General features: G+C 32.5%; 1 protein-coding gene across 2 annotated transcripts in view; it reads right to left on the bottom strand.

The window, feature by feature from the left end:
- The window catches only part of LOC126760524 (b(0,+)-type amino acid transporter 1), a 67,267-nt gene that overhangs the window by 5,310 nt on the left and 43,730 nt on the right, over positions 1-18,227 (bottom strand). Inside the window, exons 1-4 of one of the 2 annotated variants that reach the window (XM_050476217.1) lie at positions 14,115-16,047; positions 11,841-12,056; positions 3,245-3,346; positions 291-533 (exon numbers count right to left, since the gene is read on the bottom strand). In XM_050476217.1, the coding sequence (XP_050332174.1) occupies positions 291-533; positions 3,245-3,346; positions 11,841-12,056; positions 14,115-14,187 (634 nt within the window). In that variant the 5' untranslated portion in view covers positions 14,188-16,047. Of the gene's footprint in view, positions 1-290; positions 534-3,244; positions 3,347-11,840; positions 12,057-14,114; positions 16,048-18,227 lie in introns of those variants that run through there. The other variant, XM_050476218.1, reaches the window with a different exon arrangement.

Genomic DNA, 18,227 nt, shown 5'->3' with positions numbered 1-18,227 from the left:
TAATTTTGTCAAAAAATTAATAAAAAACTAGTTTAAAGAAAACTTTGTATGTGCGTATGCATTTGTGTGTGGGTGAATGTGTGTGTGTGTGTGCATGATTTGCTTTAGACTTTTTTCACTTGTTGTTTGTTGTGTTTTGGGGTTACTATTTGTTCCTTTACATTTTTTTATTATTATTTTTTTTTTGTTTTACATTTCAAGGATTTTTTGAGGATAAAAACACAACTAAGCAAACGAAAACGCATAAATATGTATGTGCATAGCATCTATATAGTTGTTGTAGTGCTTACCAATTGCCAGCAGTGCAACCATTTTTACCACCGATGTTGGTGGATCGCATTCGGTGACGAATGCCTCAACTGCATACTGCGCAAAGGAGAGACAAATTATAGCCATTTGCGATGGCTTCAGGACCAATGTCGATACCCATGAGAATAAAAATGCGGGAGCCGGACCAAATGCGTCCATAAAATATGCCCACTCAGCGCCAGACGATGTGTTCATCGTACCCAATTCAGCATATGCCAGAGCGCCTGCAAGTAGATAAAGCCAAATGTTCATTTATTGAAATGCCGATGAGGTTGTTAATATATTCAAATTTGGTAATTGTATTAGTAAACAAAGCTTTTTAAAAGCTAAAAATAAACGAAATGGTTGTTCTCTTTTTTTAAAGTAGAGCCTTCTTTAAATGCTTTGCTCTAACATTCTCGCATTCTCACTAATAGTCGGCCCTATGTAACTAAAACAGATCCGGATGTCCGATCAAATGCTATCACATCGCCAGCATTCCTTAAAATTATGAGAAATTTGGACTACTGCAACAACAACAACACATTCCTTTCGTTTATTTTGGACCGGTTCTCTAAGAAATAGTTGCTCAGTCTTAAGTTCTCACTATTCATACTGTGTCTCTGCCTTTATTTGAAGCATTTAATGAATATTCGAAATTTTAAGTCTTTTGGGGCTATTTTTAAAAATCCTTCCTCTATAGGTTAGGTTAGTCTGGTAGGCCATTGAGCAACGCATAGACCATTTTTGGTCCTTTGCGATACCAGATGATAAAGATTAGTACTAAACAGAAGTTAATTTTTTACTCAAATGGGTATATGCATTTAGTTATCTACCTCATAAATATATATTTTAAAAATCAAATATTTTCTCAAAATTTTATTTAGAATACAAATTCCTCTCGAAATATCAAACAACTCTAGAAGACGTAGCTATATTTGAAAAATAACATCAAAATATATAAGCACACACACATACATGTAAACGTCGCACCATAATCTCTTTAGCAGACTTGTCAAGTATGTAAGTATGTATATACACATAATATTAATCGCTAAATAAAAGCTTTTGCTAAAGTGCACGTATGCACATTTATATACTATATATTTCATTAAATTATATATTTACTCTATATAAATACATTTTTATGAAGCACATTCTATTTAATTCATTTCTCAACACATTACTTTGCCAGCGCTGCACAAATGACAAATGGGCGCCACAACCGAATGCAGCAAAACACATGTACATTTGCGTGCAAACACACACTGGCACATACAATGGGCTTACGGGTATGTAAACAAATGTGCTTGTTGTTTCTATGCGACGCCAGACCCCGGCCAATAGTGAAATTATTGACAATTTGCCAAATGAAAAGCGGCAGCTAGTGGCATCCACAGGTTTACAGGTGCATTTACACCGTTATGCCAAGTGCACATACATACTTGCACTTACATTTACATATATGTATAAAGTATACGTAAAATTTACATATGTATGTGTGTAGATTTTTGAGAGTTGCACGACCGTTAATCATGTGCAACGCGGCTGTTTCAAATGCGATGTAAAATAATTGCGAAAATATTATTCCAATGCAATTACAAACAATAAAGCTAAACACTTGTTGACAAAACAAAGTAATATATGCATGTATGTGTATGTACATTAATTTGTGCTCACATATTTGCAAATTGCATATGATATTATTCTTTTCATTAGAGGTGTTTTTTTACCACCTAAATGACGTCTACGCCAATAAAGAAGGGAATACAATCTTATAAACTTCAAAACATGCAACAATTGACAGAAAATTATGATAATTTCTTGGGTATTTTGTTTAACAATTTTGTTAACTTTGCTGGTGGGTGGATAGGTCAACTGCTCAGTCTCGCTTAGCGTTTATAAAAATCAATAGAAATTAAATGCCGTAGAAAATTATTATTAGAATAAGTAGATGTTTGAAATATTTGTTAAAATTTCAGCACCTTCAGTCCATAAAAAAATATATTATTTTTGCAAGAACAGAAGGAAAATTCTATAATTAGCTGCTTCAAACTCGTTAGATTTGGATCAACTGTACTCCGATGTTTTTTTTTTAATCATTGGTGATCCTTTCACAGCTTCGGGAGAGAATATTTGAATATTAATTATTCAAAGCAGCGCTTATTTGACTGACATCAGCCTTCAACTTTGTTTAATTAGAACTAAAAATTATTACTAGCGTCAAATACGATATCTGTCATCATTTTCATACATTTGTTCAAGTCATAACTACAGGGCGTATGAGTAACCCAATGAAAGTGAAAAGCTAACTGTACTTGCTCTCTGCCTTGCAAAAAGTATCATATACTATTTACCTACTGTTGACATTTAATGGAACTAAAACAACAAAGTTAACAACACTGTATATGGACAACATGCCGTATGAGCAATATTTTTCCCAAGATCTGTTGACTTCTTATTTTTATTTATTTAATTCATGGAAGTATGCCATATATTAGTTATAAAAAATATTATTCCAAGTGGAGTTATGCTATTTTGCATAATATTCATATTGTCTTGAGGAATATGAGCATGTAAACAAATGTATTTCAAACATATATCTATTACGATTTCATGCCAATAAATAAAATGGTATTATTATATACCCATAACTGGCTAGCAAAACGTCTATTTTGAGTATAGATATACCGCGTATTAGTATCTGTAAGCTCTTTTCTCCTATCTTCCCTTTTTAACCTCAAAACACTGACTGGAAAGAAATTTCATTTCTTTTGAAACACAAAGCAAATTGGACTACAAATTTGGATTTGAAAATATCAATTAAAATTTCCCATTTTTTTGAAATTCGCCATCCTTTCAGTTTTGGCAATTTATTAGGTATAAGTCTTCACAATATTTAACAGCGTATTAGTGTAAATCTATAATTTCTTAATTGGTTGCTGGCTTTACTTACCCAACAAGGAGAGCAAACCACAGGCCAGCCATATAATAAAGCTAACACCAACGGAACCAGTACGAACTAGTAGACCTGAAGGTGACACAAATATTCCAGACCCTGAAAATTAAACGTAAAGGAATAATATTAAAAATATTTTTTAAGAAAACTTTAATTAATATCTGTTTGAATAAACAAGTGTTACCTTATATTAATACAAAAAACATTTAAAAATATTAGTATTTTGTTCCCACTGCGAGTCGTCAATGTTATTTTAAATTAATTAAATTATAATGGCTTAGATATGGTACACAATTGTTGATCGTTAGCAAGTGAAAGTTTGAATAAGTCATTCATAAATATTTATATATTATTGTGCCTAATTAGAAATTTACCATAAGCACTAAATACTATACTTAAAGGTTTTTGAAATTTAAACGTTTTGAATTTAAAAATATTGATTGTATTATTATAGATAAAAAACGTATTCTATTTGAGTTCTTAAAAATCCTCAAGTTTTTGTGGTAGTTAATGATATATTGAGTTTTTCACAATATTTCTAACATCCAGGAGAAAACGTCTCAAATTCGATAAAGCACCATATACATAAATGATCAGCTGAGTTGATTTAACCATTTCCGTCGTATGTACTGGATAGAACTAGCCCCTCAGTGTTTGATTTATAGATCTAAAATTTAGCATATAGTACGTCCTTTTTTCCCGAGAAGCTACTTATTTGTCGGAAACGCCGATATCGGACAAATAAAGCACATAGCTGTCATATGAACTGACCGATCAAAACGACCCTAATATATATAATATCTTCAGGAAAAGCATATCTAAAAACTGCAAACATATTGTTCAAATCGAACTACTATGACATATAGTTGTCATATGAACTGACCGGTCAAAATCAAGAAAAAGATCTGCCTAAAAAATCCGTGTTCCTTGTTCTGAAATCGACGAAATGTTGTTTATATTAAGAAACTTGGTTAGGAAGAATTAGTAAAACGAAGACGCACCTGCGAAGACTTTTTTTTTTCATTTTTGCCTAGGTCAACAAAAAAATGCTACATCATATATAAATATAGTAAAAAAAATAGCTCATATTGACCATATACCATTTTCGTGCATTATTTTGTCAAAAAGCAAGGTCAGAAAGAGAGGCACGTTGAAAAACATATGGCGAACAGGTGTAGGCGACTGCGTAATTGCCGTAAAAGTGCGAAAATTGCTGACGTAAATTGAATTTATCACATGTAGTTATCAGTTTACAGTGACCAACGTCCAAGAGGTTTTTTGCAAATGTCTGCAAATATGTTATATTATTTTTTATATATATGTATATATTATTTTACACATATTTTGCTTACTTCCTTAGGAAGCTTATTAACTTTTTTCTTAAAGGGCACTTTAGCACATTACTTTGTAAAAAATCATATCTACTTACATATCTATATATATGTATGTATGTATATGCGTACAATGTATTATCTAATATAATGCATATGTATGTGCAAGCTAAAATCCTCCACCCCTAGCCTAATTTTGAAAATCTACCAAGCTTTTCCTTTCACTTTAACTAAGTTTTACGTAGCTTTCCTAATTTCAATTTTTATCTACCCTTAGCATATGTGCCGCACAAATTGCGAATGTCCTTGAGCAACTGCATTGCAATAATCCAACAAATTTGTATGTACTCGGCTATATTTGACCTTCGACCTTAAACTGCAATAGACGCCATGACATTCAAAGGCACCGTAGATATATGTAAGTATGTATATAGTGTGGATAAGTACCTACATATATAAAGGGCAAATCTTGTACATATGTATGTATGTGTGTATATACATATATATATGTATACGCATATAATGCATTTTTATTTATATGTATTATGTGCCGTTATTGTACCGCTACTAGAACGTTATAATTTGTCACGCGATGCCTTTATGGGTCATACAAATTATGAACGGACGTCAGGTGCATGCAGGATTGTTTGTGTGATTTTAATTTTTCATAATCAAAACAATGCTTAATGGTTGTGAGCGTGCTCTTTTGAAAACTGCGCATTCTTGAAGCTTACGTTTTTAACCTGAGTGGCTATATATACACCAAAAAGTTAGATATTAAAATTTTTAGTGGTTAAAATTAGACCGAGTGTGACATATTCAAAACTTAAAATGTTTGAAATTAAAAGAAAAAATATTTAGGATGCATATACTGTAACAAACTAACTAACCTAACTTTCCTCACTTGCTTTTAAAAGTTGCATACCAGAACTAACCTAACTTTCTTGCTGTATAATGATTTAAACCAACTTCTCGAGACATGTCTTTCTGATCAATAAAATAAATTTAAAAATTGAGTTGAATATCCACAAAATCCCTCTAGATTTACCAATAGCCTAACACAGCATACATATTTACAAACTATTTACAAATATTACTTCAAATAAAATCAAACCCTGACCTCCACACAAGGCTGGTCAATGTGCTGGCGCCACACAATTGACAAATATATTTTTTGTTATATTTTTACGATGACATTGTGGACAACTATAACTATAAATTTTCGTAAATATAGAACAAAAAGTTCTAATTATATTATAAATAAATAGGCGAAAATAAATTATAATAAAACTCACACATTTATGTAGTGTAAATGTATCTATGTGCGTATGTAAGATATTTCAATGGTCACAACGTTTCAACGCAGGGTCATTGCGTTGCTCATCGTTAACATGTCTTGCTGAATTGTTTTAGAAAATTTGGAATTCATAGCGAAAGCGATTTTAGTTACCACTTTTGGCGTGACAAAATGCACGAACGCAAGAATGTATATATGTAGTAAATAGAAATAAGTACAGACATACATGTATATTAGGGTGTGTAACTTTTTCTTCGTTAGAATTGGTCGGTAGACATCTCAAAAACTTTCAAACTTTTGCTCTTTAAAATTGATTGACAGACAACTCAAAAACTGTCTAAAAATATGAGCTCGTAATATTAAAAGAAAAGTCCTTCACTTTTCAGTTGCCTACTACTAACAATTTTTCAGAGCACAAAATAAGAAAAAATATTAATCGATACATTCACTCTAATGTATAAATATATCTATGCCTATATTTACAACACGCAATATATAGATATATTTTAGAATAGGTTATCCATATTTTTGGACTATTTAATTTTTTTATTTTACTCTATAATTTCCTTAGCAACTGTTAAGTTTCTCATTAACTTTTCGTTAATAATTCATTCAGAAATCTATATTTAAGCATGCAATAGTTCTTTTACCTCTAAGAAAAGTTATAACAAATAAGAATTTCATAAAAGTTGTGTTAATTTTATGAGGATTTGAAATTTAGAGACTACAGAAAACTCAAGTTTGGTTTGATTATGGTGATTTTAAGTTTGTAAACTATGAAAAAATCTACTGTTAGACTCATCACATTTACCTAATAAACATTTCGATTAAATCTTTAACTATAATAATTTAAGACTATAAGTCTGTAGAGGAGCCATTGACAAAAGGTTCTACGACACAATAGTTCAGCCCATTATGTTCTATGGAGTATTTATGTAGTGGAGGGCTGTAGAAAAGAACAGACTTGCAAAGAAACTCGAGAGCGATCAACGGGCGACGCTCATAAGCAACCGTGGCACTTAACGCTATCTTGCACATAGTGCCCATAGACATCGTCGGAAGGTGTATGGCTGCGATAGTTGTTATCAGACTCAGAGAATCTGTGTTTCTAAAACAATCTGTGTGAACAATCGGAATAACTTCATACGGGATCACTCGGATCATGGAGTCGCAAGACCGAACACTGACGGATCTTTCTCTGCCCATGTACCAGCGAGGGAGTTGTGGTTGGGAAGAAGCCGTAGGAGGAGAGGGACAGTGAGCTTCTTAACGGATGGATCAAAGCTTGGGCGGGAAGGTTAGTGGAGAAGTTTACTGTCAGGAACTCTCTATCAGCTTCAGCCTCGGACTCTCTGCCTATTGAAGTATTTTCCAAGCCGAGGTTGTAGCCATTAAGGTAACAGTAGATTTGCTGCTCCGGAGTGCAGCCTTCTTCAGAGAAGTGACCATCCACTCAGATAGCAAAGCGGTGATACTAGTCTTGAACTCATTGGCAGTGCGTTCAGGATTGGTCAAGGAGTGCCTAATCTCGTTACGAATAGCATCGAGTGTCTTTCTGATAAGACTGGTATGATTGCCAGGCCGCAGAGGAATCGCACGAAATTGTAAAGCTGATGAGTTAGCAAGGAAAGACACCACTTTCGGTTGAATGGGAGCGGATCGGTGCTCCCGTATCCTCTTGTGTTCTATTACTATATAGTTGGGCTTTGCGGAGCTTGGGCAGCGTTGAGCCACCATGCAAAATCGATCTCTTTGCCCTTAGTAAAGCTAGTCTTTCCTTAGGGAGGCTTTTAGCTTTTTAAATTAGTAATCATTAGGCATTTTCAAGGTTCACACGCTTAGAGTGTTCCCTAAAAATATATGTATGTATATATACATATGTTTAATAAATTAAAGTATATTAATTTTATTATATATGTATGTACTAAATTCATCCACACTTTGTTGACACACCCATTTTTCTAGCAGGTTTTTATGTGCTATCAGCATAAATTTAAGTTTATTAGCATTGAAAATTCTTATATATTTCTTTTTTTCATTCTTGAATATATGCGCAAATAACTTAATTAGTGATAGTCATGTGGTTCATTTCATTTGCTATGCGATTTTTTACGAGCCTTCGCGTCGCTTGCCAAAACACCTACGCATGAGAGTGTGAAGCATTTTCATTTATCTAGTTATATTTGTTTCTATGCTTCAATTTGGCGTTTGTTTTATTGTCTTCTCTTTCTTTTTTCTCTTATATCTCTTTTTTTATACATATATACACATTAATGTCTTTGACGTTTCATGTCCTAATTTCATGCAACAATTTTTAACATCTCGAAAATGATATTTAAACATTTTTTGTGCTAAATTTTTTTTTGTATACATACATATGTATGTATATCAGATAGATAGGGATATTGTATGTAGTATTGGAATTGTCAATCGAGGCGGATTATATACATGTCACATTGTATTTTAAGAGAATTCAAAGCAAATGAGTTGATTTTTATTAAAATTTAAAGTACAACGGCCTGAGTCAACTTATGTATTTATGGTATATTAGGGTGACCAAAAATAAGCATATTGCAAATTTATGGGGGAGAATATCTATAGAGAAAAAAATAACACTTAAAAAATCTGTTTTCATTAAAAAAATTTTCATAAATTTTGAAACGTTTAGAATAAACTTTGTTTTACATCGCTGGTTCTTGTAGAGCAAAAAAGTATCCTAAAAATTCAATTACAAATTAATACAATTAAAAGCTCTGAAAACCATATAAGATGTACATATAGGGGTTTTCAATAAGAGCGCCACAAAAGTAAAAGTACGTTTGACGTCATTATCTATTTCTTTTGATGGTCACCATAGGCATGCTTGCCGAACTCCAATAGCTGAACCCACTTTTCGACGGTTGTCAAACATAATTCGACCGATACTGCTGCAATTTCACATTCGATATTCGTACGACTTTCATCAGTCGCCACTGGCTTGTTGGCATAGACCATAGACTTGACGTAGCTCCACAGAAAATCGTCTAACTGTGTCCAATCGCACGACCGAGGGGGCCAATTGACTGGGCCATTTCGTAAGATAACACGTTCACCAAACTTGGTTTTCAATAAATCAATTGGAACCACGTATTGTCCAAGCCCATATCATCCAATTCGGGTCAAAAATATTCGGTTAGTGCCGATCTTGATCATTACGGAAGACGCCGCCGGCCCATAAACCGCACCAAACTTTAATTTTTTCGGGATGCAATGGTGACTCATGGAGTACATGTGGATTACTGCCTGACGAAGCCATTCAGCCAGAAATGAGCCTCATCTCTGAAGATGATTTTTGATGAAAATCCGAATCATTTTCAAGTTGTTGCTCAGACCAATTGACGAATATACGACGATTCTGGTGGTCAAGCGGCTTCAGTTCTTGCGTCAATTTCATCGTGTAAGGATGTAGGCCATGATCTTTTTGCAAAATTCGCCACAACGACGTCACAGAGATGCCCAATGCTTCAGAACGAGGTGTAACAGGCTGATTTGGGTCTTCCTCAATTGATGCGCTAGCGACAGCAATATTCTCGACACTAAGGGCACTTCTTTGTCTCACTAGCACGGGAACATTTTGTACTGTGCCTGTGGATTCAAATTTTTCTACTAGATGCTCAATTGTTGATCTGACAGGACGATTATGACGACCATAAATTGAACGTAGCGCTCTTAAAGTTGAGGCCACTGACTCCGAATTTCGGTAGTAAATTTTAATAATTTCGACTCGTTGTTGGATTGTATATCTTTCCATAATGAAATGGCAAACCGTACTGAAAATAAGAGTCAAAAGAGCGGGAAAAAGTATGGCGTCGTTTGCTGTCCATATAAGTCTACTTTTGTAGCTCCCTATTGAAAACCCCTTTAGCTGTGCTACTATATAAACTGTTCGATCACAACCAAGGTAAAGATATTCATAAGTGATATTCTAGCCTTATTAACTAACCTCAAGTCATCTTATTATAAAACAACGTGGCTAAAAAAAACTAGATAGATATAAAATAAGGAATTAACGTAATTATTATATTACTATTATTAATATTATTGCTATTGTTTTTATTATTTTCACTTTATTTTATGAAATGTGCACAAACATCTTGAATTCAAAATATTTTGCAGATTTCATGGACGAAACATTTAATTGTTTCTAATTTTCACATAAATATAGTATATATTTTAATAACACTTTGGTCGCATATTTATGCCTACGTGCCCACAGACTACCACACATACATATGCATATAACCAATGATATACATATTTGTTTTATGTAGAAGATTTTTTTTCATTATACACACATACATATCTACTCAAATATATGTATGTGTATTGGCATTTCATGCGCTTTCTTAACGTTAAGTTGTTTACTAAAGTCGCTTTAAACACATAAACATAATAAATTCTGTTTTAATCACATTTTAATCATTGAGAAATAAGAAATTGTTTTTGCTATAAATAATCTTGTATATTTACGCGCAAAATACCGTTGCTTATGAGCTCATAACGTGTTAAGTAATGACTGTGGATTATAAAAATTAATATTGGGTGCTCATTTTCAGACTCACATGGCTTTCATGCAATTTCCGGTCAGGGGTGGTTTGTATTAGTTGTATGAAAGTTACTGCTTAAGAGCGGATATTTCATTTGATAGTTACTTATACATATGTATGTCCTTTCTAAGATATCTTAGCAAATAAATTAGTGAAAAATATGAAATATATGTCTGTCGTATTCCATATAAATTATTCGTCCTAGCTGGAATTTGAACCCCAAGCTTTTCTAGGCAGCCTTCTGCCTTTATTCCATAAAAGTAACTGATATTTTTTACGTACTTATTTTCTATGAGATAACATCATTTCAGATTACGACCAAAAAACCGGGCGAAAACAGCTCAAAATTGAAGCTATTAGGAATATTATAAAGAAATCCATTATTTTTCCAATATATGGCTTAATATTGTGTGCTGACGACAGCCTTACCACACGGTGCTCAAAAGCACAACGGATCAAATCAATGCGTTGACCAACGCCCTGAAAATGCCAAGCAATTTTCGGTACCGATTGGCCGTGTGGAATGTGTTCTCAGACAACAAACCTGTGTGTTTGGTGGAATAGACAGAGAATCATCTACTATGAGCTGCTCCTCTACAACCAAACTTTTTTTTGGATCTTTACTGCCAACAATTGGACCATCTGAAGTGAGCAATCGCTCAAAAGTGGCCAGCTTTGGCGAATAGGGTAAGAATGTATTCCATCAGAATAATGTCAGGACTCACACATCGATAGCTAACAAGTTGTTGAACAAAGCAGTGCAGATAACTCTATCTTTGTTAAATAATAATTTCAATTTATTGCGAAAATAATGGATTTATTTTTACTAGACCTTATATTATGTATTCTGGCATAAAACCACTGATTGAAAAAGAAAATCCAAAATCGTTCTGTAGTTGGTATATTTCTGATTAAGCTATTTTGCTATTTCTATAGAGAAATTTCTGGTTCTAACCTGGTAAATTTGTATCTAGTGTTTCACTGCAGGCTTGTGATTTCAGCAGATTTTAAACTTGAAATCTATTAAAACTCAAAATATGTAAGTATTACTTTTTCATCTCAGCAGCTGTTATGAATGCTTTCCTTTAAATAAATCTATAATAATTTGGATAAGCTATTTTGTCTAATTCATGTGTGAGGTCACGTAATACAAATAATTGAAAAAAAAACATATTTGAATTTATTGTTCTTGGAATTTTCTAATATTTGAAAAAAATATTGATAAGTCAACCTTTAAGCCCTATAATTATTCACACTATGAATAGACTTAATTAAAAATGTATTTAAAGAATTTCAACTCGACGTATAAATTTAATATAGCTTAGTAATACTTTATCAAGGTATTTTTAAAATTTTAGTATATTCTTTTTTGTACTCACCTATCATGGTCCCGACAATTAAAGCCACCCCACTGAAGAGTCCCACCCGTCTCTGGAGGTGAACAGCGTCGTTCGGCGCTGAGCCCTTCCTCTCCAACGACTTCCGCATCCCCCCGGTCCCTGATGAGTCGGTCTCTGTTTCGGGCCCTTCTGCCCCAAAAGACCCATTGGCACCCGTTGTCCCGTTGCTCGTGACTTTAATTGGCACATTATGTCCTATTTCATTTTTTCATATTACATTTTTTTATAAAATTTATATTTCGTACACAATATGCCAATAGTTCACAATTTTTGCACAAATGCCCATTGTTAAGGTTAGCACGGAAACGAAAAGAAAGAAAGAGAGTTGCACAATTAGCAAGGTTTTTAATACAAATTTGGTTTTAACACTACATAAAATAAAGTTGTTTTAATTTTTAATAAAAAGATATTTGAAACAATTTTTTTTTTCACTTTTAATAAAAAAAAATATTTAAAAAAATTTATATTTTTTTTTTAATATTTGACCAAACCAGAAATTTTTTTTGTTGATTTTTATTGAAAATAATAATAATTTTTTAATGGTTTTACTTAGAGAGTAAATATTTTATTTATTTATTAATTTTCTCATATTTATTTATTTTTTCATTAATTTCATAATATTGGAATTTGACTTCCTTTTTTATGTTTAAACTGTATTCAATTCAATGGTTATAAATTTTATTATTTAAAATTATTTTATATATTAATATTTATTTAATCAGCACTTTTATGGTATTTAATTATATTTGTATTATTTTGTGTCATCATTATTTTGTTATATTTTTTAATAGTTTGTTTTTAATATTTTATTTGATTTTTCATTTATTCCAAATATTTTACTATTTTTAGAATTTTAGTTGTTTTATCGGATTATCCCTTTACTTTGGTTTTATTTTTTTCTTTTCTTCTTATTATATTTTTATCAATCTATATAATGTTTCATTTATTCAAATATTCTATTGATTTTCTGCGAAGTTTGTAACAACCATAAAGAAATGCCGGAGACCCTTAAAATATATATTCATCTGCCCATTGATCTGTCTGCATATACAAGATCCCATCACTCAGTTTTTGAGATATCGATCTGAAATTTTGCACACGTTCTTTTTTCACATAGGAGCGGCTCATTTGTCGAAACCGACGATATCGGACTACTATAGCATATAGCTGTCATGCAACCTGATCGATCAAAATCAAGTCCATGTATGGGTAACTTCATTATTTGAAAAGATATCTTCACGAAATTTCTTACAAATAATTTTCCAAGACAGTGGTGCAATCTTCGAAGAAATGGCTCAGATTCGACTTCTAAAGCATATAGCTGTGATACAAATCTATCGATGAAAATCAAGTATAATACATGTATAGGAAACTTATTTATTTGAAAAATATCTTCACGAAATTTTGCGTAGATTTTTAGCCAAGACAAAGGTGCCATCTCCGAAGAAATTCCTCAGATCGGACTTCTAAAGCATATAGCTGCCATACAAAACGATCCATCAAACTCAAGTCCATACTTCTTTTACCTATGTATATGTATGTGCCATTCAAACTGGTCAGTCAAAATCAAGCTCTTTTTTTCTTTGAATGAGTTATTTTTACGAATTTTTTTATTTAATTCTATGTTTAATGACGTCATTGTTTTTTATCTTTGAATTGTTTTTATTTAATTTTATTTTACTTTTTTCAATTTTGTTACTTTTATATTTTGTTTTATATATTTTTTTATTTTATTGAATTGTTTTTTTTTAGTTTTTTTTCTATTTTGTTAAATTTATATATTTTTTAAAATAAATTCATTTTATGATTATTTAAACTCAAGCAATTTGTTTTTCTTAGTGGACTTTTCTTGTTTGCTTGAACTTAATTCTTTATTTTTCTCTTTAGTTACTCATGTTTTTTTATTATTTTACTTTTACTTCTAACATTTAGCATTGCATTGTCCATTGATTCTAATTTAAATGCCTCCAACACTGTCCAAAAAATGTGCTTTTTCTTTTTGGATAACCACTGCAAACGATTTATTTTTAGCCGAAATATAAAAAATAAAATTTTCGAAAAATCTGTAAAATTATGTAGGCGGCACAGACACACGCACACGCATTTCTAAATAACCACGTAAATATATAGAGCTCATATACACACATGTATGTACACATGGATACATATGCATGTATATATATATTTATGTATGTATGTATATATACATATGTCAACGTGTAAGTAGTAGAACCGTTAATGAACAACACACACCTCGATTATCTGTTGTATTATTTTTGCATGCGTTCTTTTGCAAGCAAAATAGTTGTGTGATTTTATCGCGCATGGCATGGACGGATAACGAATTTTACAAATTATTTCGCCGCAAATTTCAACTACGAGCGAACGACGACAACAACGGATTTCAGCAGACTGTTCGCCTATGGTGGCCACAAGTCCGATTATAGCTCGATGTGAATCGAGAATTTGGCGCCTGCAGACGTCTATGATGCCGATGATGTTGCCGTTGTCGATTCGGATGCTTTGAAGGTTGCCGAAGGCGCAAACGATGACCAATTCCCACTAGATATATGTGTATGTGTGTTGATGCGCACACACGAATCGCACAAACGAAGACGGCTGCAAAGGAAAAGCTTGTTTGGCGCTGCCAACAGATAGCGGATGCCGGGAAATTTTGTCAACTTGAAGCGGATGAACAAGGCCGTGCCGGCAAACGGAAGATGGCAGCGAGTGCGCGGTGGGCCACTCGAATTAGTGTTCGGCAAAGTTCGCAAGCACAGCAAAGTGTTCGGCAAGCAATAAAATATATATGTAAATGTATTTTTACATATATTGTGTATGTATTGATGATTTTTTCTTTGTAATGTCTGTATGTAGTGTATGTGGCGCGCACTGTTTGATGCTAGGCCTTGGCGAACAGAATTTCAGTGATACAGAAAAGTATTTTCGCGTGTTTGCACACGCTTTTTCACACTTTAACGATGTGGCGCTCTGCCTAGCTCACTTTTATTCGCGTTTTCTTTGCGGCTTTTTGCCTTTTTTGTCTTTAGATGTTTTTTTTTATATACGTAGCATAGTTGCGCGCTCCAGCAGCTTGGAGAAAATAGGCAATAGTACGATGACGTCTTTCGCGCAGCGTCAGAAAATGATGCAAGAATTTGGAAGTATTTCGCGCCGTACGCGTTGGTCGAATTTCGTATGAGTTTACGTATTTAAGTACAATTTTTTGTGACTTTTCTACTTTTTGCTCTGCTATGCGCTTGAAATGTTGAGAGCGAGAGCGCACTGGCATATATTTTGTGCTGCCGAGTTTATTTCCGTTGTCTTCGTCACAAGTTCTGCCACTGTGTTCTTTGCTAAGTAAGAATTTGTTAAGATTTTTTCAGTTCTTAATTTTTTATGACTTTTTTTATTATTTTTTGATAGTTTTTTTTTTAATTTACTGCTTAAATTCGTAAATTTTTGTTGTGTTTTTTATTTTTATTTTCATTTAATATTACTATTTGAGTACACAATTCTTTATTTATTAATTGTTTATTATTTTCTTAGTTTTTTCCTGCTTGGTATGTCCGTTTCTCACGCCTCCAGTTTTCAAATTGTCTATTTTTAACGATTTTTCTTAATATAAATTCCACACAGTGCACGTCAGCATTAAAAGTCAAGCAAATATTTGCACCAATTCATTTATTTTTTATCGCTGTTTAATGTTTTATCTGTTTTTTTCTTTTGTTCTATGCATTTAGACTCTGCGTTGCGTGTTTTTTGTGTTGCGTTAAATTATGAAGATTCTCTGTTTGCCACCTTTGGGTTTGCGTAATTTTTCTTTATGCGCTCGTACATAGTTTGTCTCTAATTTGTTGTTGTATAATGTTTTTGTTTAAAATTTATTTGCTCTTTTTGCAGAGTTACTTAGCACGTATAATTTTTTTATAGAATTTTTTTTCATAAAATATCTTTTCGATACATTGCTGCTTTAAAGGTCTCTTGCATGCGTATCTCCATGCGCTCTTCACTGAAAATGTTTTAAATAGTCACAAGTAACGTTTAGCACTTCACTTCTTTGCCTCTATAATCTGCCCAGACTCTTATGCATTACAATGAGAAATTTTCAGTCATTTTCACACGTTCTTTCGCCTCAAACAATCACTCAATATTCGGTCTGCATTCGTTGGATACTTTCGTATAACTGAAAGTGTAAATTTGCAATAATTGCTAGAAATAATAAATTCTTCTTTTAACCAGCAGAAACTCTCAATTGCTAAAGTGCTCAAGTGAATTTTGTTGTGCTTGCAATTTTTTTTTTTTTTGCTTTAAAATCGGTCAGCAGCTACCGCATGCCGCGCACATATTCTATATACATACATATTTACTACAAATATTTACACACGAGTACCAGCAGTATGTAGCCGCTTCTTCACATTTTCCAATTTGAGTAAATGAGTGAGTCTTAGTATGAGTACTTTTCATATGCCCTATATGCAATCCAATTGAACATTTTGAGTGAATTTCTACATAACTACTCTTTAATTGGGAATTAATCGTTTTTATTGTTTATATGTAATTATATACTTCATATACAACAACAATTTCAGACACATAAAATATTATAGCATGGCAACATATAGATTTCTATATATTATATGGCGCATACATAAATCAATTCACATGTCCGCGCTCATATTCCACAGACTGGCGAACTTTGTTTGCACTGTAAATAAATTCCTTACGCCAATATTGGTTTCTGCTTACTACATCGTAAACATACTGTGCTTCGATTTGCTTCGAGATTTGTTATTCATATTCGCTAATTATTTTGCTACTAAAAACATAAATACGAAATCTAAATCTAATGCTGAAAACAGACACGTTTTGTTTGTGACTAAGACAAAATAGTTTCAAATAGAAAATATTGGTAAAGCACGAAGGTAGTTTGATAAGTCAACTACTTATAATTGCAATAAACTCGTGAATTCCATTTCGTGCTTTCCTAAGTTTATCTGTGGTCAAATGAGGGTAAGTGTCCAACATTCGCATTGCCTGAAAGCGTTCGCTATCACAACGCAACCGAAACCTAACCGAATATATAGTAGGTGTGTGCAACAGGTTCGAGCTTCAGAGAAGTATTAGCTAGAAAAGCAAGGAAGTGTAATTCGCGATTCTAATGAAAAGTTGGATTGCATGAAAATCACTTTTTTAACTGGTAAAACAATACCTTAAAATGGGTAATGAAATCTCTAACTTATGATGGAAGAAAACAGTCACACTTTAGTCTAATTTATCATAAACTTTATAATTTCGTAAGTATTAAGGTTTTAGAGAAATTAAGTTTATACGGAGAACCATACTGATGCTAATTATATTTTAAAATATCTTGCTGACTACTTCATGAGATATAAAGCGAATTATTTTAACTAGAAAATAAAAAATCTAACGAACTGTATGACTTTTAGCGCTAAATCCATACATTTTAAAAAATAAATCGATTCTAGCGCGCCTGAGAGGATTCTAACAGAAACTCTGGGAGAGATTCATTATTTTGGTTGAGTGATATGAAAATTTTTTAAATACTAGCTGAGCCCCATGAAGGTGTTAAGGGGGTACAAAACAACCTTTTTTAAGTATTTTTTTTTAGAATTTTTTATTGTTACAAACATGCATTATTAACAAAGAAATTCTGAAATTTTGAAAAAAAAAAATATTTTAAACTCGGCCATTGCGACGTCATTTCCTGTAGTCCCTCGGAAAATCCGCCCGAAAAAAAAATTTAAATGACTTTTGGGAGACATTTTTACAAAAAAATTAAAATCTCGGCTATAATTTCGCAATATTTTTTTTTCAAATAGTTATAAACGAAAAAAAAGTCTTTAAGAACTGTATCTCAAAGACCTATGTAATATTTCACGAAGATCGGTTGAGTTCTCGAGATGATATCTTGCCAACCGACTTCAAAAATACAGTTTCAAGAAAAACGCGTTTGAAGACGGCGCACTTAGCCTAGCTGGCCTCAAACGCACAAGTTCTCAAGGCTGTACCTCCGCAACTATTGCTCGGATCAACTTGAAAATTTAGGACAACATTCTAGAGGTGTTGTAGAATTTATTAAAACAATAATAAATTCGATTTTTTGAAACCCGTAAACGCATAAACCACTTAAGAACTACTTTTGAATATTTTCAAAACATTTACATGATCTTATATTTCCATCACTATACAAAATTTCAACCAAACATAATATTTATGAAAACTATAAATAGTTTTACTAAGACTCTTTTACTTTTATTTTTATTTAATACTTATACTTTCCCACTCAACTGTTTACTTATTTCATTCAGAAGTGCTACTCAAAATTCAACTCATTCAACAGAA

The sequence above is a fragment of the Bactrocera neohumeralis genome, chromosome 5, assembly GCF_024586455.1.
Source record: "Bactrocera neohumeralis isolate Rockhampton chromosome 5, APGP_CSIRO_Bneo_wtdbg2-racon-allhic-juicebox.fasta_v2, whole genome shotgun sequence".
Lineage (NCBI taxonomy): Eukaryota > Metazoa > Arthropoda > Insecta > Diptera > Tephritidae > Bactrocera > Bactrocera neohumeralis.
This window is presented reverse-complemented; position numbering and strand designations above follow the sequence as displayed.